This window comes from Panulirus ornatus, chromosome 65 (genome assembly GCF_036320965.1).
Source record: "Panulirus ornatus isolate Po-2019 chromosome 65, ASM3632096v1, whole genome shotgun sequence".
Classification (NCBI taxonomy): Eukaryota; Metazoa; Arthropoda; class Malacostraca; order Decapoda; family Palinuridae; genus Panulirus; species Panulirus ornatus.
Window position 1 is genome coordinate 8,659,355 of NC_092288.1, and position 21,824 is coordinate 8,681,178.

The following is a 21,824-nucleotide window of genomic DNA, read 5'->3' on the forward strand; positions in this document are numbered from 1 at the left end:
GAAAAAAACTGGCCTTCGATTCGAAGACAGTCAACTGCATACGCTAACGGAAGAAGACATACATGTTAAGTATCGCCCAGGACACATTACAGTACGAGACAGTCAGTTGGAACAGAGATAGATAAAAAAATCAAACTGTGTCGGCGAGGAGAATATTTGCATACCAGACGCCACTCCGCTTTGGGCCAACAAGGGAACCGTAAACAAGTCATCGATGGAAAGCTCGTTAACCACTCTGGAAAATATGGTCGACGTTCCAGCCCGCGAGATGGAGAAAAGACTCTTGCTGATTTTACACCGGAATCACATGCGGAACGGAGAGTGTGGTAGTAGTACCCTTATGGTTGGTTCCTCTGGGTTCTCGCGTCTCCCGATGCTTGGGCGTCCGGTCCGGCAAGTGTCATGGGGTGGGGCGTTGCCCTCCTGGTGCAAGCATGTTACTAGTGTGAGAGTGGTGGATGAATGGAGTGAAATGACGTGGTTCATGTAGGCAGCACACATGAAATTCGAGAAGTTGTATGATAGCAGAGAATGTTCAAAAGATGGGGCCCCACGAATGTAAAAAAAAAAACTCGTCTTACAGTACAAATAGGTAATTATGCACACACACACACACACACACACACACACACACACACACACAGTATTCACTTTATGCGGCCCTGATATTACATATGGACCTCCACTTGGAAGAAAAGGAATTAGTTATTTACTCGAGGTGGATCTCACACTCATGAGGAACTGCTTAGAGAAAGACACGATTGAAAATGAGGGAGAAGTATAGATATGGAAAGTTAGAAACCCTAACAATCTATTTTAGAGAAGCAGACTTAAAAAGATTTACAAGGATCAAGAGTAAGATTAAAGAGGCCGGAGGGGAGAGCCAGTAACATAACACGTGCGGGGAGTTTAACTCGACGTTTCCAGGTATGTTTACTTCCGAAGGTTGGGAGTGTCTGAGTGCGAGCAGCCAGGGGAGGAAGACGGCGGGAGACAGACCTTAAATGAAGTAATTCCTTCAGAAGTGAAGAGGCTCATGAGGGTGGCCGGAGCCGCACGAAGCTCATGGACCAGATGGCTTTACACCATTTGTACGTACGAGCTCGTGTGGAGGAATCCACCCCCTCCTGTGGCAAACCTGTGATCGTTTCATTTTCAAGATCTTCCTTCCCCCGGGGAGAGAAACGTCCCTCGTAGAATGGTAGAGGACGATGGAAGGGAACGAAAAAGCGACAGAGAAGTGACTCTGAACGATAGATAACTAATCACTCTCCAGCTTGGCTTCTGCAGGACGTCTCGTGATAGAGAATCAAGCGAGTGATACAGAGGCTTTCTCGACCTCATCAACTTACTTAACTGGACGACCGCGTGGATTCAGAGAGAAGGATCCAGCGGGAACGAATCTGTTGTATATCTTTTATGGAGTCGTCACCATCTTAGGTTAAGGGGATTGTGTGTTCTTGGATTGCTAGAAGGTCTTTGAGAGCTGCTGTGCCCCCACAGAAGATTGGTGGCCAAGCTCAACATCCAAGCTGGTGTCAAAGGAGGGAGGCTCAGATATGTGGACCGACACCAACCCGACTGGATGATGGAACAGGAGACATTTTGTTACGGAAGTCACCAGGTCTTCTCCACAGCAGTATCAGCCATACCCTTTGCCACTCCAGCTCTCCACCTCATCTATACCCTGAACCTTCCCGTTCTGTAAAAACCCAATCCTTATACACGCCTCTCTTCTATCTCATTCCCCTCTTTCCACAAGACCTTGCGAGTCGCGTCGATTCTGAATATATGTATTTTTTTTCATTCGAGATTCTCATTTGCTGTTCTGTTATTGAAGTCAACCGTCTTTGTTTTAGCTCTTGTATTCAGGACTTTACGTTCCACAGAATCCTGGGAAACCTCTGCAATATAAAGGTATATGATGAAAGGGGAAAGATTTTTGGAGTCCCATAAGAATAAAGGTCGCCCTCTATATTCTCAAATGGGTTGTAAGAAAGAGATGATATAGCACACACACACACACACACACACACACACACACACACACACACACACACACACCTTAACAACTCTCTCAAACTCCTCCTCGGCGGTTTAGACTGGCAACACACCATTGCGGCCAAATGTCACGTTGTTCTCTTAACAAGGTGGATGACCTCGTTACTACAGTCGGGGTCAGTGGAAATTAAAGCTGGTGTTGTACACCATCACAGAGGCGCTGGAAGATCATTCCCCGGGACGTTGTGTGTCGGGAGTTATGAGTAATTTCACCGTCCACACGTCGATGAACGAGGGTGGGTCAGGGTAGGTTGGGAACGTAGTGCTTATCGATGTGAGTGAGTGAGTGAGTGAGTGAGTGGAGGTAATGATGTAAGTTTCCGCCGCCGTCCTGGACACTCACCACCGGACGCCTTCCGTCCGTCAGCGTTTAAGTGGGTGTTCTCTCATCCACCCGACCACAGGTGCTATCGCGAGCAGTTATCACCTCAGATTGTCTTAAATTCAGCTACTCATGTCCTAGGTTAGTGTGTGTGTGTGTGTGTGTGTGTGTGTGTGTGGAGGGGGAGAGGAGAGGGATTCCGACGAAGAACACTTGCATTGATCACAAGGTGGAGACTTTCCCAAACAGGTCTAGGCGCTCTTGGCTCCATTCTAACAGATATAGCTGACCTGTACCTGCTATCCTGTTGTCCAACGGTTGGCACACCCACACCCACCCTCGCCTCCTCACACACACATCAGTTCTCTGATTCCCTCCCACCTTCCCCTTCCTCCCCTCAAGAGAACCCAAGTGTAGATGACAACCACCCACCACCCCTTAAACTGTGATGACCTGTGCCACACCAACTACTAGGAATCCAGCAGGGGACAGATTACCTCATGTGTGTCAACACTGGTCTGATTAGCTCATTGGCCAGGAATTAAATCTTACTTTTCTATTCGTTAAGCTCAGTTATCATTCGTGCCGCAGACGTCCAACAGACTCGAAAAAGGGGCCTGGAGGAGGACCACCAGTTCTGCTAGCGCCATTTATTTCACCAGGAGTCAGTCTGCAGTGAGGGGGAAGGTCCCGCCCAGGGACCGTATGTTCGTCAATGTCATTTAATCATCATCTGTGCCCCCCAAAACCTGGGTGATCCTCAACGCCTCATTCTCGATCTCTACTTCCAGGTGACGGAGGAGTAAGGATGGGGCCGCCAGCCAGCCGAGTTCTCACAGTGCTGCTCCTCGTCCTCACAGGTTAGTGAAGCGCGCCACCGCCTGCACACGTGGTGTCTATCGCTCTGTCTCTCTGTCTGTCTGTCTTGTGTATCTGTCTATCGATTCATCCAACTTCTGTACCTCTATGAGAGAGTTTTAGAGCCCATGTACATGACTTTTTTTTCAGCTTTGATAACTCTATAGGCACCGAACACACGTTCATGAACACATACGTATCCATATACATGAACATAATCACACACACACACACACTTACACACACACACACACACACACACACACACACTTACACACACACACACACACACACACACACACACACACACACACATACTGTACAAGCCCGATTGTCAAGCGAGGTGAAAGTGTGCTGCGTGAGAGCTTCATGTAAGACGGCCACCAGGGGGGGACCAGGTGGAACTGATAATGAGTCGTTGTTTAACCCCCCCTCCAACCCCACAACCCCACGAGGCCGTTGCCCCCCCCTCCTCCCATCTTGACCTCCCCTGAGAGTGTGACATCACCCCTCCGCAGGTCGTGGGAGCTGAGGTCAGCAGAGCTGGCACACATAGGGGGTTTAAGACACGTACACCCGGTGGTTTAAGACACGTACCCCCCCGGGGGTTTGAGACACGTACACCCGGTGGTTTAAGACACGTACCCCCGGGGGTTTAAGACACGTACCCCCGGGGTTTAAGACATGTACCCCCGGGGTTTAAGATATGTACCCCCGGGGTTTAAGATATGTACCCCCGGGGGTTTAAGACACGTACTCCCGGGGTTTAAGACACGTACTCCCGGGGGTTTGAGACACGTACACCCGGTGGTTTAAGACACGCACCCCCCGGGGGTTTAAGACACGTACTCCCGGGGGTTGGAGACACGTACCCCACGGGGGTTTGAGACACGTACCCCCGGGGGTTTAAGACACGTACCCCCGGGGGTTTAAGACACGTACCCCCCGGGGGTTTAAGACACGTACCCCCCGGGGTTTAAGACATATACCCCCGGGGGTTTAAGACACGTACCCCCGGGGGTTTAAGACACGTACCCCCGGGGGTTTAAGACCGGTGCGGTCATTAAAGAGTCTCTCAGGAGAAACGAAATAAAAACCAAACAAACTGATTAATCCTGGCAGCATATAGACTGCCGCCCCCAGATGAAAATTGGTTACGTGACATTTAGTTAAATTCTCTCTCTCTCTCTCTCTCTCTCTCTCTCTCTCTCTCTCTCTCTCTCTCTCTCTCTCTCTCTCTCTCTCTCTCTCTCTCTCTCACTCTCTCTCTCTCTCTCTCTGGGGTCCTGTAGGGTCTGGATGAGAGCCATTTTTCGCCCTGGAAATGAATCAAAAAGGTCGCTAAACGTTTTAAGCGGGCAGCGGGTCCCTCCTCAGGGAGCTGGGAAGTTCCTGACCTTTTGCCAACCTCGAGGGAGTGAGTTGGGAGGGGAAGGAGGTGTCTGGGATAGGGGTGTGGAGCTGTGGTAGGGGATACACCCTTCCCTCCTTCCCTCCTCCCCCCCCCCCACACACACACCTCTGCAAAATCAATTCCCACAGCATATTTTTTTTTTTTCCTGTGGCCTGGACGGTGGGTGGGTGGTGTGCCCCCTTCACAGCCTCCTTCGCCGCCGCCGACTACGGACAAGCTACGTGGAGCCGTGTGGCTGCCGGGTGTGGAATGTGAGAGGACTCGGTAATAAGTGGAGGGAACCAGCAGCAGCAGCAGCAGCAGCAGATATTTTCATATTCCTTTTTCTCTTCTGTGGGGGAGAGGAGATGGGGGATAGGGCGGCCTATTTGGTCATGCTGGATACGCGTGGGACGAAGGTGAATCGGTAGCGGGGCTATTTAACATCAAGGGGGTGATAAGGTGATGAGATGAGGCCCCCAGGACGCAGGCCCCCGCGCGTCCCTCACCGTGCCATGGACGGTGAGGGAGTCGTGATGTGAGGCGGGTGGTTGGTATACGATGAGGTGTGAGTGACTGTAGTAAGCTGCATGTGCTTCCTGATCTGATGAAATGTGAGGAAGTGAACGACATATAAAGGACAGAAGGTAAAGTAGAAAACCCGGAATGGGATGCAGTGAGAAGATGGTTGTGTTGGGTAACACGAATAGGTAAATTTGGAGACAGGATAGAAGACTGAATGATGGATAGGTATGACGTCGCATAGGTCAGGATAGAAGACTGAATGATGGATAGGTATGACGTCGACGTAGGTCAGGATAGAAGACCGAATGATGGATAGGTATGACGTCGACGTAGGTGGAAGAAATAGGGCGTGTTTTAGCGGATGTAAGAAAGAAAAATACACTCATTTGATGAAAGGATGTTCTTAGTTACACATGATATAGGTACGGAGAAGGCAGGGTAGATACGAGTAACAGTATTATATTTTCGATGGGAAAGATGGTGTTATAAGCATTGTGCATCCAGACTACCTCACAACCAATCACCGACCAAACCCTGAGCAGAAATAAGAGATTCAATCCAGCCTGACATTTCAAACAAATCGGTACTCGCAGATCCTTCTTCCCCTCAACAAACACGACTCTGATGAAACGTATTCATGTAATGACTCGATAGGTACCAAACAGCCATGATATTCCCTCACCCCCAGCCCAGTTTTGACCTCTGCTCCATCACACTTTTACACACGCATCTGACACTGCACTTCCCAGAGGTGTACGAGTTACTCATCCTCTGTATTCTGGACACCTAGCCATACCTCCAACTTGATCATGAAACTCCTCATGTTCATGATGCAACTCCCATACTGCATGCCTACTCCTCAACCGTCATGCACTCAGCCTAGAAAGACACATCATCACCTGTTGCCTTGCCCTGTGGACGTGGCTGACTTCCTGGGTATTGCTAGAGAGCAACAAATACACACACTATGTATCCCTCTCTCTTCATGAAGTACTGAGGCTTCCTTCTCAAATGAGTACGGATAAGAAAAGAATAACAAAAGATGCCATCAGCCTCACATCATCCAAGCTTCCACGAACCACGAATATCGTTTCGTGATACTCGCGTTCTGTAGATGTCAGGGATGTTGAGGCGAGCCCTCCAGGGAACAGCTGGAGCTGATATGTGCGAGAATAATCGCCACAAAGCTGGGCGGGTCCCGGTGGTGCCTGGGAATACGGCGTCGCAAAAGAGACCCCCAGGTCAGGAGGGGTACGAGTTAGCGTCATCGCTCCCCCGTGGAAGGCATGCGCGTGTACAGACACCAGGATGAACAGAGTTTCAAGGATATGGTACACCAAACACGGTCGAACTACAGGACCTACTCAAAACCCAAGAGTCTCGAGCAGTTCACGCCCTACATCAGGGAGTTGTGAACGCAGTCGCGAAGATTCTCGTCCACCGCGAATGACGCTCCTGAAGACGGAGGTAGGAACACGGGTGAATTGCTAGCCTAGTTCCCCCATCACTCTCTTGGGTCGTTGCCCTTTAGGTCTTAATGGTGGAGTCATGTAACGTCCCAAAATAATAGGAAATCACGTTAAGCTTAAGGAGGCTTTTTTGTTGTTGTCGTTGTTGTTGTTGTTGTGCTTCACTCTGGATATCACTGCGTTGTTCTTCCTCTTTTATTCTATTGTGGATGACCTGCATCGTGTCTCGCACGGACGCATCATCACCATTTGACTAGGGTCTGTGTAACACAGACATTGCGCATCTGTTCTCCTAAAGAAAAGGATTTCGAAGCATTTGCGGCACGGCGGCTTCTATCCAATTTTTGTTCTCAGTGCTCCTATTCGGGGTCAGTAGCTGACCTCGATGTAGTAGTTCATCTCTCTCTCTCTCTCTCTCTCTCTCTCTCTCTCTCTCTCACACACACACACACACACACACACCATACGTTTTTTTAGCCACTTTTCGACACACTCACATATGCAAAAGACTAATAGTTGGTTACTCACACCCAAGAACACACACACACACACACACACACATAGGTAGATAGGTAAATAGATAGATAGATAGAGGTAAATGGGACACCTCATACATAGGCTTATGTGCGCTTTTAGCATCATCATCATCATCATCACTAGGGACTATCATCACTATACCGCTCAGTTACTCGTATCAAAACACGCCCGAGACAGGAGAACGTATTATTGTTGGTTTTGCCGGAGTGAAGACCTCGCCTCTCGTTGAGCGGAGGTTACTAACTCTGCAAACACGACCAGTCCAACTCACAGTGATCGCTGCTATCCCCTCCCCACTCAGGTACGTTTCGTAGATCAAACACAGACGGAACTTAAGAGCGTTTTCGTCTTTCAAAGGAGGAGGAGGAGGAGGAAAAAGAGGAGGAGGAGGCGGCTTGACTTCTTGATGGACTGCACGGCTTCGAATTCGTGGTATACATACATATGCAGGTCATGGTCCGAACCCAGTGCGAAGCCAGGACCAGGATCGAAACGAAGCAGGAATCGCTAACAGTAGCTGCAATCACACACCGTTGACTTATCGCACCAGGTGAAAAACAACGTCGTGATACAGATAAATCCTCCGGAGGCTAGATACCGGAAGTTCATTTTCTGTTTTCCAAGCTGAAATAGAATTAAGGAAAATGGGTTCAACGAAATCTCTCGCTCCCACCGACACCAGCCTTCACCTGAGTCCAACATTTCTTCATTGACTTCACTCTGTTTTACAGCTCCACTCTGAATAATCTGTTTTTAGATCATTCTTCGCCAACCCAAGCCTTTTCTTTTTTTCGTCTTATTCCTTTTCGTCCTGGTGTTATGATTCGTCCTACGGCGCCGTAGGTCCTCCATGCTGAGGGGGAAGGCCTTGGTTGCCTCCACCCGGTTTGACGCGGTGAGCAGATGAACCTCTGCGGGACGAGCCGTTGGCCGTGATGAGAGGCAAGGGGAGCAAGCTGCCGGGGTAAACAAACACACGGTCATAGTGTTAGTCTCTGGAGTTCAAGATCCTCAGAGGTTCCCGAGCACGACGGCAGTATTAGCCCCGAGGATTTGTAGGATAACATTGTGTTGTCCCTGCGGGCGCGAGGAAGGTCTGGGTAAAAGCGGCTCTCGAGACGGGTAAAAAGAATAAAAACAAACCAGGTGTTTGGCAACACTTTTGGACTGAAAGTCAAAAATTGGCTTAGGTTTGAATAGAAAACGGGCACCGAGGACGAGTCCTCTGATATCATATGTGTACCATAATTGTGCCCACGCCTCCTCTCTCTCTCTCTCTCTCTCTCTCTCTCTCTCTCTCTCTCTCTCTCTCTCTCTCTCTCTCTCTCTCTCGTTCTGAGTGTGTCATTTGCATACAGAGTCATGCCTCTGAGAGACTGATTGATAGAAAACTTTAAGGAAGTAGGGCTTTAAAAATGCACACACACACACGACACACACACACACACACACACACACCATCGTTGATCAATAGATTTATTATCATTATTATTATTATTATTATTATTATTATTATTATTATTATTATTATCATTATTATTATCATTATTATTATTATTATTATTATTATTATTATTATTATCATTATTATTATTATCATTACTATCATTATTATTTCATTATCATTAATATTATTATTATTATTATTATTGTTATTATTATTATTATTATTATTATTATTATTATTATTATTATTATTATTATTATTAGGAGTCCTTTCTCAGTGAGTCAGGGGCTTCTGCGCTACATGCAGTAACAGGGACAGGATGGGCTCGTTTGAAGTAAGTAACTCGCTTAACGAGACTGTATTCCGTTTCTTCAGCTGAAGGAGAAAAAAAAAGTATCTTCACTCGCGGTTTAACCTCAAAGTAACGACGTCCGGTAACACCAATGTAATTGATTAGATGTGTTGGGATGTTACTGTTGAATGTGACACTCTGGGCAATTTGTTTATGAAAATTACGCGTGTAACCATCCCATGGAGAGAGAGAGAGAGAGAGAGAGAGAGAGAGAGAGAGAGAGAGAGAGAGAGAGAGAGAGAGAGAGAGAGAGTTGACCCTCAGCGCAGATTGTGTCAGTATATCCTGCACTTTTTTATTTTTTATTTCTATTTTTACGATGAGGAGAAAACGTGAAGCCGTTCGGAATGATACGCACATGAGAGATATCTGTTGATGAATCCTTTATTATCTCATGCGTTATTGATTTACGTTATATTATCCTTTTATTTCATACTTTCCTCAGATTTCTCTGCTGCAACTCTCGGAAGTCTTGTTGATCTTATTAGCCAATAAAGGAATAGTTGTTGAGAAAATGAAAGATTACCACTTGTTCTTCAGTGGGGGACGGGGTTTAGTCGTTCCACACCAACGTTTTGAGTCCCTCACTCATTTTATGACTTAGAATTTGATAGCCACCGAGATGAGCTCTCCTGGCGAATGTCTAACCTAGGCATTTCCTTACCACATCGAACATTTTGCAGTGTTCCTCACCCACGACCCAGTTATGATCACCCAGGCTGAGGTATGGCCAATGTCTGTTAATAGTAGATATATCTGCCTCCCTCGCTGTGGTGATCACAGCGAGGGAGTAATGACTGGGGGAGAGAGGAAGACCTCACATCCTCCATCATACAAGGCCGGGGGAGTGGTAGTGGCTCTCCTCCACCATCACACAAGGCGGGGGGAGAGGAGAGGGGCTCTTCTTCACCATCACGCAAGGTGGTGGAGTAGAGAGTCCCACACCTTCCATCACATAAGGCTGGGGGAGAAAAGGGGGTCTTCACCATCACACAAGGCTGGGGGAGAGGAAGGGGTCTTCACCATCACACAGGGCTGGAGGTCTTCTCCACCATCACACAAGGCTGGGGGAGAGGAGGGAGCTCCCCCAGTTTTCGATACACGGGTAAAGAATCGCTGGGCGAAGTATTTACACTGTATATTGGAATGTGCTCCTCGTGTATGGTCACCGCACGGTGGAGGAAAAGAGGACAATAAGAGGTTATGCAGAGGACAACAGAGATAGCACCAATACTGAACGAGCACAGTTACACTGAGAGGTTTAAAGGCCATAAACTTGCTGACCATGGAAGACAGAGGAGTAGAGGGTGATTTGGTCAAAACCCTCCAAGTCTCGTTACCCGTTTGATGTTGTCGATAGGGAACAGTTCCCGAGCAAGTGCAAAAACAGAGCAACCAAAAGGCCATGCTTGGAAACTAAGTGAGAAATGGGTTTGAGTAGATACCAAAGAATGCTAAGGAATGCAGCCAGTAAGGAACAAATTGTACCTTTCGAGGATGTTTGTTATGAGAGGGTCTGAAGGGTAAGGAAGCAAGTAGATGACCTGAGGAGGAATTCCTCTCATCTATGTATCTACGTCGGTAGCTTGACCCACCCTCGCAAGTTGAGTTCGTCAGTGTTTCTTCTGGGTAAAGCGTTGATCTTATCGAGAGAGAGGCAGACGTCGTCTTCTCTTCCAGGATCCCTTCATTCCAGCAGAGCCTGGAAATTAAAGATGTGTAGACGTACTGTCATGATGACGGAGCAATGGATGAATGTTGTGAGCCAAGTGGTGAGGCTGTGAATGCTAACAACGTCATGGCGTTTAAGGGACTGCTTCATGGAGGAGGAGGTTCAGGAGATGAGGCACCACGAGTGTACACAAGTCCCACCACGTAATGTGGCACGCAATAAGTGATTACACAGGCGTGAGGCAGTGGCCTGCTGCACCAGCAGCAGCACCCAGGGCTGGGGGAGTGGTGGGCGTGGCCATCACCAGCACCCAGGGCTGGCGGAGTGGTGGGCGTGGCCTCCACCGTCACCTAGTGCTGGGGGAGCGGTGGGCGTTATTACACAAGGCTTGGGGGAGTGGTGGGCGAGGCCATCATCACCACCACACAGTGCTGGGGGAAGTAAGACTGTATCAAACCTACCAGACAAAACCCCTTCGTAAAGGGATCGTGATTCAGGAGAGGTGCATATATATATACAGTATAGAAAACGATACACAGGAAAAAAAAGATAAGGTTTTCCAAAATCGGCAGAGCATATTTTGCTCGCACATTTTCCGTGCACGGTTGTTGGCAGAGGCATTATGTACGGGTGACACAAATTGATAAGCAAACAAGACCAAGAGAGAGTGAGAGAGAGAGGAAAAAAAATCGGTTTTCTATAGTCACAAGATGTCAGAATTCCAATCGATTTTGGTTGTAGCGCTACGACTCCTCAAGAATCTATAGTGCCTTACACTGCAGTTAACAGGCCACACACACACACACACACACACACACACACACACACACACACACACACAAGCACCACGAACAAGCTAATTACCATCGTTATCGCTGGAGACAGACCGTGGCTTTATGAACGTGTGGTTGTCACTGTATAAGGTTGACAAATGGTAGTCATCAGAATTAATTAAAACATGGACGTGTTCAGATGCACACAGGTGTCTCTACCTCCCCCGGCTTTATTACGATATGAAACGTTAAACTCATTTTGCTTCGACGTTGCTTAATGTTTCCGATGTCACTGGCAAGTTATTGTAAATGTATTCCCTTGATGTTAAAACTCACGAGTCTGGTCGCAACAGATGAGTAAATATATATATGTGTATTAATTGCTAGTACCCCTACGATCATACGAGGCACCATTACAGGTCAGTGCCACGAACGACTGTTCAGGAGCAAACAAGTCTAGTGGGGGATATCTGAATTGACTTGAACTAGGGGGTCATTCTCCTGACGGCCTGCAGATCTACAGCAGTGAGGGAACACTCACAGTTTATCCTTCGTAACGTCGGACTCGCGGGAATCTTATACGAGTGAGTGGAACGTCGAAGGTGACAGAGGGATACATCATTCATTCTTCTCACACACACACACACACACACACACGCACTGTCGTTCGTCGTGTACTGTCGTGCTGTGCGAAAGACCGAGTCTCTGCATATCTTCATTTTTGTGTATTCCATCTGCTACAGAAGACGGGAAAGGCATGAGATGATGAAAGGGTACCATGTTGTTTTTTGAGCTCCAGATGGATATGTTGACTAAGTGGTGATTATAAGAAGCAGTTTTGCTCCATGCGAGGGTAATAGAATTTCACAAAATCATTGACAAATATAGGATGCAGGTACCAACTTGTCCTTAGCTGTGGGTAAGTCGTTCGATCAGGACAGTGATACAGGAGAGTAGTGCACAACAGCCAATCGTCGATCAGGACAATGTGTCGAGTTTAAACCATTGTAGGAGGTGGTAAGGTGGCGTGAAATAGTATGATGTAAAAGACACATCAGTTAACACCCTGATGAGTAAGAACCGACAGCTTCTTCGGTGACCTCGACTCAGCCCAGTTAGCTTTCACGCCCTGATTAATATGATTAATTGACAGCTTCTCCGATGATCCCGGCCGTTAGCTTTCTGCTAATGATATTAACCACAAGGGATATTTCGTTCGCCTTCATTACATATTTGGGTTTGTGTTCCACAACTACGTCTAAAAAATTTTTCTTGGTCATCCATACAAGATGCCATGCCCTCTGTGTTAGCATGTATACCATCGAGGTCTGAAGCTGTAGGTACTTTGCAAGAACAACGTAAAATTTCTCCAGCAAGTTCAACAAGTTTTCAATGTTTGTTGTTGTTGCTGCTACTGTTATTGTTGTCCTGTTTGTACCGCCACTGGGGCCCTGACTCGTTCTAGTTTCCGCCTCACTGCTCCAGTTCACCCGGGAGGAGAGGCGAGCTATCCTGCAGATGGCATGAGACTCAATATACCCTTATCTATTTTTCTCCTCGTAAAATCTCTTCTTAAGTGGGACAGAAGGTTCACCATCGTACCGAAGCCCTTCCACACCCGCTGGCACAGACTTCAGCAAGCACCAGCTCCTCTCGGACGACTAAGGTGTTATAATCAGTGCTACGTGCCCGACTGTCCGTCTGTACTTCTGAAGGGTCGTCCTCTACTGAAGGCTGGGCAGCCCCTATATTGATATGGCTGCCGTGACCACGTCCCGTCCACTCACATCTGAAGGAAAACGGGTGTACAGACGAAGTCACACCCTGTCAAGAGAGAGAGAGAGAGAGAGAGAGAGAGAGAGAGAGAGAGAGAGAGAGAGAGAGAGAGAGAGAACGTTAATCATAACTGCATTAGGGATCCTCGTTCACTCCTGAACTTACCAACGTATTGCTGACTCTTATCTACGTACACCTCAAAAAACACACGTCGTTGCTCTTCAGTCTGGACGGCCACAGCGAACAGTATCTGTCTGATCAATAGCCTCAGCTCTCACGCTCCGGGAACGCAGACTATAAACGCCACACGGGGGTTAGGGTCTTGTGCTGCTTGCACGGTGCCTTCGTATGCAGTAACGTCTCTCTCTCTCTCTCTTTCTCCCATTGCTATAGATCGTCCTGAGACCCGTCAGCGTATGGTGGGAGAGACTTCGCAAACTTCATATTTCTTTAAGGTATGGGCCACGGGAGCCTTTCTTTCCCTCGGTAGTTCGACACTTCAGTCGAAACTTGTTCACTTGCGAGTTCTTTATCACTCTGCGATGCCTCTTGGGCTTCTCAAATAAGCTTGGACATGAGGACCGACCGCCGCCCCTCTGCAAGAGTCAACACCCCGTGATGCACTTTGCGACTTAAGCTAACCTAGTAGGTTGTACATAGTGTCCTCCACGCTGTGCACTGGCCACTGTATATCACACAAGTAGTTCGTAAGGTAGTCAGTCTCTTCTCTCCGTACGGAACAGAGCGCAGGGGAACCTCCCACGGAGACATCCAAAGCCGGATTTATTGGCACACCGGACATCTGGGTTGGACTCGAGCGTCACCGTTAAACTTGACTGCTTGCCACATCATCACTACCAGCCATTTTCCTGTTTGCTATATCATCACTACCAACCATTTTCCTGTTTGCCACATCATCACTACCAGCCATTTTCCTGATTGCTATATCATCACTAGCAACCGTTTTTCTGTTTGCCACATCATCACTACCAGCCATTTTCCTGTTTGCTATATCATCACTAGCAACCGTTTTCCTGTTTGCCACATCACCGCCAACCATATTCCTGTTCGTCCTCTGCTTGTCTTGATGACCTGACGAGGTTTCGTTCCGTCCCGTGTCACACACAAGGTAGTAAAATCCGGTGATGTTATAATTTTTTTTCTGATAACCAGAGGAAATTAGGGAAAGATTATCCCAAGGGAAATTACTGTAGTTTTTCTTCCAAGTGTGTCGTCGACCTTAAAGGGATTAGGGAATTGTTTCTGATGTACAAATACTATTTAGATTTTTACGTTTTGGATCCGTTTTTTCTTATTAGCGTATTTTTCAAGATAAGATTTTTTACGTAGGGAGATATCACACTGACCTTATCATCTACTGACCCCAGGAGGTCAGGAGGTCAGGTCATAGGAGGGAATGATAAGGGTTATAATGTCATACTAACACTGTAGTCCCGATTTCCGGGACTCCATCATCAGCCAGTAACCTCAAGGAACACTTGATTTGTAAGGTTGACGTATAAGGCTTACCGTGATGACAGTAAGAACGTGTACGCTCCAGCGTCTAGTAATTCCACCACTGATTAAAGAGAGAAAGAGAGAGAGAGAGAGAGAGAGAGAGAGAGAGAGAGAGAGGGATAGAGGAGAGAGAAGAGAGAGAGAGAGAGAGAGAGAGAGAGAGAGAGAGAGAGAGAGAGAGAGAGAGAGAGAGAGAGAGAGAGAGAGAGAGAGAGAGAGCTCTTTCCTGTTTTATAAACCTAATTGTGGGACCAGCGGTTCAGACAGATTAAATGATACAAATTTAAACACACAGTAGACTTTTTAGGGTGAAATATCATATGAGAGGAGAAATAAAAGCTTTAATATACATTTTTGGTGGATACATATGTGAGGAGAATATTTCTTACATTCAATTTTTGAATACGATGACTTTCATTAGGTATTTCTTTCTCTTTCTTTGTCATCGGGTCACCCTGTTGTAATTGGGTTTACTCAGTTATTGATCATCTTGTATGTTCTGTATCGACGGAGGATTACAGTCACACATCGCTTCATCTGTCGCAAGGTTCAGGGGAGGAGAGGTCCATGTGTTGACATGCTCGGTCATCTTACAGGCAGGCAGTCGCAAAGATCCGTCATCTAATCCACACAATTCCAAGGCATGATAATCCATGAGACTGTCTGACGGAACGTTAGTTTCTTCTTTTTTTCCCACAGGTGTAGTCAGACCGCTAGGAAATGTCATTGAAGTGTTTATCGCGTTGAGGTAACCTATGGTATGACGGGACGACGCGTCACATCCTGTACGTTCCTCTGTCGGAAGGTTCCTCAGGGGACGTCGCACTGGGTCACCCGTCTCTCTCTCTCTCTCTCTCTCTCTCTCTCTCTCTCTCTCTCTCTCTCTCTCTCTCTCTCTCTCTCTCTCTTTTCCTCAGCAGTGGTAACGCTATCTGACGTCGTGTAGGGTTCCCACTCCCGACACCACGCTGAAGGATGCCCTGCGCAGCGGCTGTTCCCAGTTGGCGGTTGAAGGCTGCGAGAATAGATGGTCATACGGCGCCAGCTGATCGCGTGTTGACGTTAGGTTTTAGCTGTTATATTTGGTCACTCTTTAGGGAATTCACTTGGCTGGAGATTCCGGGGTATCTTGACGTCAGCGTTATTTCTCATGTGTGTTGAATTTGCCTCTGTTGACATCGTCATGGCCCACGGTCCGGATATGGCGAGCGAGGTGACTTCGTTTAGGCATCCGATGATGTCTTCTGGATGTAGCGGCTCAAAGCCTCGCGCTCATATCTGGAATATGTGGGTTCGATTACTGCTTTCTGCTCAGTCGCTGGAATAAAATGGACACCCAATCTGAGCGGCTATTCACATCGGAGAAGATTGGTTGTTTACAGGCAGTGGAGGTGCACGGATGTCCCAGAGCGGTGGCTGGGCTGTACGTCTTGGTCTAGACCGCGTTCTGATTGGGTCGTTGATGCACGGACTAGTGGCCACAGGTGCACGACTGTGGTGTTTTGTAATACTGATGTGTAATGGTGTTGGTGGTGGTTGTGGCGAGCAGGAGAACGTCAGGAGAGTCTTCTGTAGAAGGTTTGTGTGTGTCGAGAAGGATTGTTATCGGAGGATTGTGACGAAGGATTCCTGTTCCATGGGAATACATGGCGGGGATAGATAACAAGAGTCCTGATGGTTCACAGCAAGGTCGTCTGTAATGGTGTCCTAAAACCAGTAATAGAAATAGGATGGCGAGGCAGAGGGTTGTTCGGGGTCTGTGAGGTAGGAGGGGTTGTAGAGGGCCTTTATGGATATGCTTGTGAAGGTTTGTGGTGAAGCTTGTGATACAGGTAGTAGTGAAGGAGTATGATGGAGAACTGTGGCACAGGTTATGATCCAGGGCTGTGGTGGAGGGCTGTGGCTTATGTTGTGGTGAAGGGCTGTAGTGGAGGGCTGTAGTGATTGGTTATAGTGGAGGGTTGTAGTGGAGGGCTGTAGTGATTGGTTATAGTGGAGGGTTGTAGTGGGAGTCTGTGATGGAGAATGATGAGTTGCATTGGAAAATGCGAGGAAAACGTATTGAAGTGAGGTTGTGGTAGGGGACTGCTGTAGACGTGTCGGGTGTCTTGAGGTGGGGGAGGGAGGAGGATGAAGAAGGATACGCACTTCTGTGTACGTCTGGCCCGTGATACATGACCGTCCTCCTTAAGAAGTTGGCCACGAGTCGGTGAGTAGCGATTCATAATGAGGGTCGAGGGGTATATGAGTGTCTATTTATACAGGGCCTTGTTTGGTTTGCTGGAGGGACGGAGGGAGGGAGACAAGTGTTCTCGGGACACCAGCGGACTCTGTGGGGAAAATCAGTGGAACGTAACTTGTGGGGGAAGAAAAGAGGAGAAAATAGATTGTACGAATATATTGTGTGTACGTCAGAAGTTGAATATTATCAACACTGCCAAGTGGGCTGAGGAGGGGCGCTGGGTAATGACCGGGTTCTTGAACCACAGACCACATCACGGGCGGGGATGATTACCCATAAATAATAAATATAAGCTAATTAGACCCATGACCCAATTAAGGTTGATTCCCTGGGGTACGTCGTTTCGTATATTCTCTCCTGTCCGAACTAACTGTTGAAGGTGTGATAGGTAGATGAACCAGTCTTTTTTTTTTATGACTGACATTTTTAGTTTATGGGTTAGTCATATCTTCGCCGTCTTTGGACACAGTTAATGTGCCGAAATTCCTAAAGAAAGAAACACACACACACACACACACACACACACATGCACGATAACACATGAATTCACAACGCTTACACACACATGCACACACACGCACACGCACATACAAAACATGGGCAGCAAACACACCTGGTTCACACATGTCCTCTACCACTGCTGAAGCCTCAGTGTGCCTCCTCACTCCCATGTATACCACCCTCACCCACCACCCCACTCACCACTCACACGTACAACGTACCAGACGCACGGCAAACACGAAACCTTGAATACACGTGCACTACATCCTGACATCTCTTGTGTTGAGTACTAATTGAAAATCCTGATCACTAAAGGATCGCTGATCTGTTGTTCGTCAGTTTTCTGTCACACACACGCTCGAGAGCGACCTGTGTAGCGAAGTGCCCAACATACTAGTCACCTTCCTTCGCTCAGTATACTTCAGACGTCTTTGTGAAGTAGATCTGATGATAATCAGGGATTTCTTCGTTTTTTTCTTTTCTTCCTCCTGTTTAGACCACATGCCTTTTTTTTTCTGCTAAAGTTGACAACATTATAGTTTTGCTTACTAAGAGAGAACACCATGGTAAAGAGGTCGGGTCTTATTGGTCTAACTCAAACGCCAATGATTACTTTCGGTTGGCTGTCTCCCGCAGTGTATGTGAATGTCATCAGTACCTCCTAATATTTTTTTTTCCCCAATGAACAGAAAATGGAATATTTTTTTCCCTCCCAGGTGAATGCCTCGACCATTATCCTTCCAACAAAAGTATTAATGATTGCCCCCCATATCTGCTTCAACAGTTTTCACAATGATTATTTTTTCAAACGAATTGTTCCTGTCAATATTTAATAAGCAAGCAATTAGTCTCTTTGTCATTAACATAAAAACGTAACAGTCACCATAGTTCACGTCAATACGTAAGGGACAGATGACTCACAATATTTCAATTACTTTCGAGGCCATTTTCATCATAGGAAAAAAAAATATTCATGTGTCTAAAGTCTGAATGTCAACTGGACAAGTTGGTACCTTGTGGACAGGACCGTGTGTTCAGCTTATCAAGTTGTAAGGAAACATTTCGCACAGGTGTACGTCCCTTTGCAAGTTGTGATACTGGTTTATATAAGACATTGACCTTGAAACGTAGGTCCCTGGCCCACCTTGTGAGAGCGGTCTGCCTCTGAAGCGACGAATGAATGAGAAAGAGTCATTCTTGGTCAGCATAATCATCTTCGTATGCCCTACCACTGGTGTAAGCTTAAAGCAGTGTACATTCTACCACTTGTGTTAAAGCCTGCGACACGGGTAACTCTATCGGTGGTGTGAGCTCACACCAAGCTAAAGGCCTCCACTCGTGTTAGCTGACGATGTACCAGACCCAGCTGTTGGTGTGGGATGACGACACACCAGAGTCTAGTGGTGTGGGATGTCGACACACCAGAGTCTAGTGGTGTGGGATGACGACACACCAGAGACTAGTGGTGTGGGACGACGACACACCAGAGTCTAGTGGTGTAGGATGTCGACACACCAGAGTCTAGTGGTGTAGGATGACGACACACCAGAGACTAGTGGTGTGGGACGACGACACACCAGAGTCTAGTTGTGTAGGCTGACGACACACCAGACCCTTCTGTTGTTGTGGGTTATTGACACACTAGACTCGTCCAGTGGCATTACGTGCGACCGAACATTGTATTCGTGTTACTAAAATCCTCACGAACTTTACACATGTCATAAACACTAAATTTACATGACCTCAATGCGTGTTTTAGAAAAGGAAAAAAAAATGTATGCGAATTAACGTTTTATGTTGAAACATCCTAAATAAACATTCTTTAATGTACTGCTAACCACGAATGTATTTTGTGGCAGTATGCAAATTAAAGCTAATTTTCCCTTTCAATATATTCTAATTCACGAATACATTTATGGCCACGATATCTGAGTTAAAAAAGAATTATGTACAGAAGCCACGTATTCTGCTTAACCTTTATTCTATTTATGATATATATTTATAATATTAAATTTCAGCTATCTAAACCCGGTAAGACATGATATACGTGTATACATCATGGCTTGTATGATCATGGGCATCATTCCAGTTCATTATAATGGTGGCCAGAGAATCTTAGGGCGGGTGGGTGGTTGGAAAATGTGCCATAACAACGTCTCCCAACACCTGCCAACACCAGAGGCAGGTGGACGTGCATGTGGTGTAGGTGGATGTACAGACAAGGCGGATGGATAGAGAAAATAGTAACTCCACAGAAAGAAATGGATGGACAGAGAATGCTAAATGCTACGTCTGCAGTTATAGAATGCTAAATGCTACGTCTGCAGTTATAGAATGCTAAATGCTACGTCTGCAGTTATAGAATGCTAAATGCTACGTCTGCAGTTATAGAATGCTAAATGCTACGTCTGCAGTTATAGAATGCTAAATGCTACGTCTGCAGTTATAGAATGCTAAATGCTACGTCTGCAGTTTTATAGAATGCTAAATGCTACGTCTGCAGTTATAGAATGCTAAATGCTACGTCTGCAGTTATAGAATGCTAAATGCTACGTCTGCAGTTATAGAATGCTAAATGCTACGTCTGCAGTTATAGAATGCTAAATGCTACGTCTGCAGTTATAGAATGCTAAATGCTACGTCTGCAGTTATAGAATGCTAAATGCTACGTCTGCAGTTATAGAATGCTAAATGCTACGTCTCCAGTTATAGAATGCTAAATGCTACGTCTCCAGTTATAGAATGCTAAATGCTACGTCTGCAGTTATAGAATGCTAAATGCTACGTCTGCAGTTATAGAATGCTAAATGCTACGTCTCCAGTTATAGAATGCTAAATGCTACGTCTGCAGTTATAGAATGCTAAATGCTACGTCTCCAGTTATAGAATGCTAAATGCTACGTCTGCAGTTATAGAATGCTAAATGCTACGTCTGCAGTTATAGAATGCTAAATGCTACGTCTGCAGTTATAGAATGCTAAATGCTACGTCTGCAGTTATAGAATGCTAAATGCTACGTCTGCAGTTATAGAATGCTAAATGCTACGTCTGCAGTTATAGAATGCTAAATGCTACGTCTGCAGTTATAGAATGCTAAATGCTACGTCTGCAGTTATAGAATGCTAAATGCTACGTCTGCAGTTATAGAATGCTAAATGCTACGTCTGCAGTTATAGAATGCTAAATGCTACGTCTCCAGTTATAGAATGCTAAATGCTACGTCTGCAGTTATAGAATGCTAAATGCTACGTCTGCAGTTATAGAATGCTAAATGCTACGTCTGCAGTTATAGAATGCTAAATGCTACGTCTGCAGTTATAGAATGCTAAATGCTACGTCTGCAGTTATAGAATGCTAAATGCTACGTCTCCAGTTATAGAATGCTAAATGCTACGTCTGCAGTTATAGAATGCTAAATGCTACGTCTCCAGTTATAGAATGCTAAATGCTACGTCTGCAGTTATAGAATGCTAAATGCTACGTCTCCAGTTATAGAATGCTAAATGCTACGTCTGCAGTTATAGAATGCTAAATGCTACGTCTGCAGTTATAGAATGCTAAATGCTACGTCTCCAGTTATAGAATGCTAAATGCTACGTCTGCAGTTATAGAATGCTAAATGCTACGTCTGCAGTTATAGAATGCTAAATGCTACGTCTGCAGTTATAGAATGCTAAATGCTACGTCTGCAGTTATAGAATGCTAAATGCTACGTCTCCAGTTATAGAATGCTAAATGCTACGTCTGCAGTTATAGAATGCTAAATGCTACGTCTGCAGTTATAGAATGCTAAATGCTACGTCTGCAGTTATAGAATGCTAAATGCTACGTCTGCAGTTATAGAATGCTAAATGCTACGTCTGCAGTTATAGAATGCTAAATGCTACGTCTGCAGTTATAGAATGCTAAATGCTACGTCTGCAGTTATAGAATGCTAAATGCTACGTCTCCAGTTATAGAATGCTAAATGCTACGTCTGCAGTTATAGAATGCTAAATGCTACGTCTGCAGTTATAGAATGCTAAATGCTACGTCTGCAGTTATAGAATGCTAAATGCTACGTCTGCAGTTATAGAATGCTAAATGCTACGTCTGCAGTTATAGAATGCTAAATGCTACGTCTGCAGTTATAGAATGCTAAATGCTACGTCTGCAGTTATAGAATGCTAAATGCTACGTCTGCAGTTATAGAATGCTAAATGCTACGTCTGCAGTTATAGAATGCTAAATGCTACGTCTGCAGTTATAGAATGCTAAATGCTACGTCTGCAGTTATAGAATGCTAAATGCTACGTCTGCAGTTATAGAATGCTAAATGCTACGTCTGCAGTTATAGAATGCTAAATGCTACGTCTGCAGTTATAGAATGCTAAATGCT

The 21,824-nt window shown here is 46.1% G+C and overlaps 1 protein-coding gene across 1 annotated transcript in view; it reads left to right on the forward strand.

Moving 5' to 3' along the window:
• Window positions 1-21,824, forward strand: part of LOC139746517 (uncharacterized) — an 867,914-nt gene that overhangs the window by 458,062 nt on the left and 388,028 nt on the right. Inside the window, exon 3 of the mRNA XM_071657834.1 lies at window positions 3,175-3,243. Coding sequence (XP_071513935.1) covers window positions 3,175-3,243 — 69 coding nt within the window. The remainder of the gene's footprint in view (window positions 1-3,174; window positions 3,244-21,824) is intronic.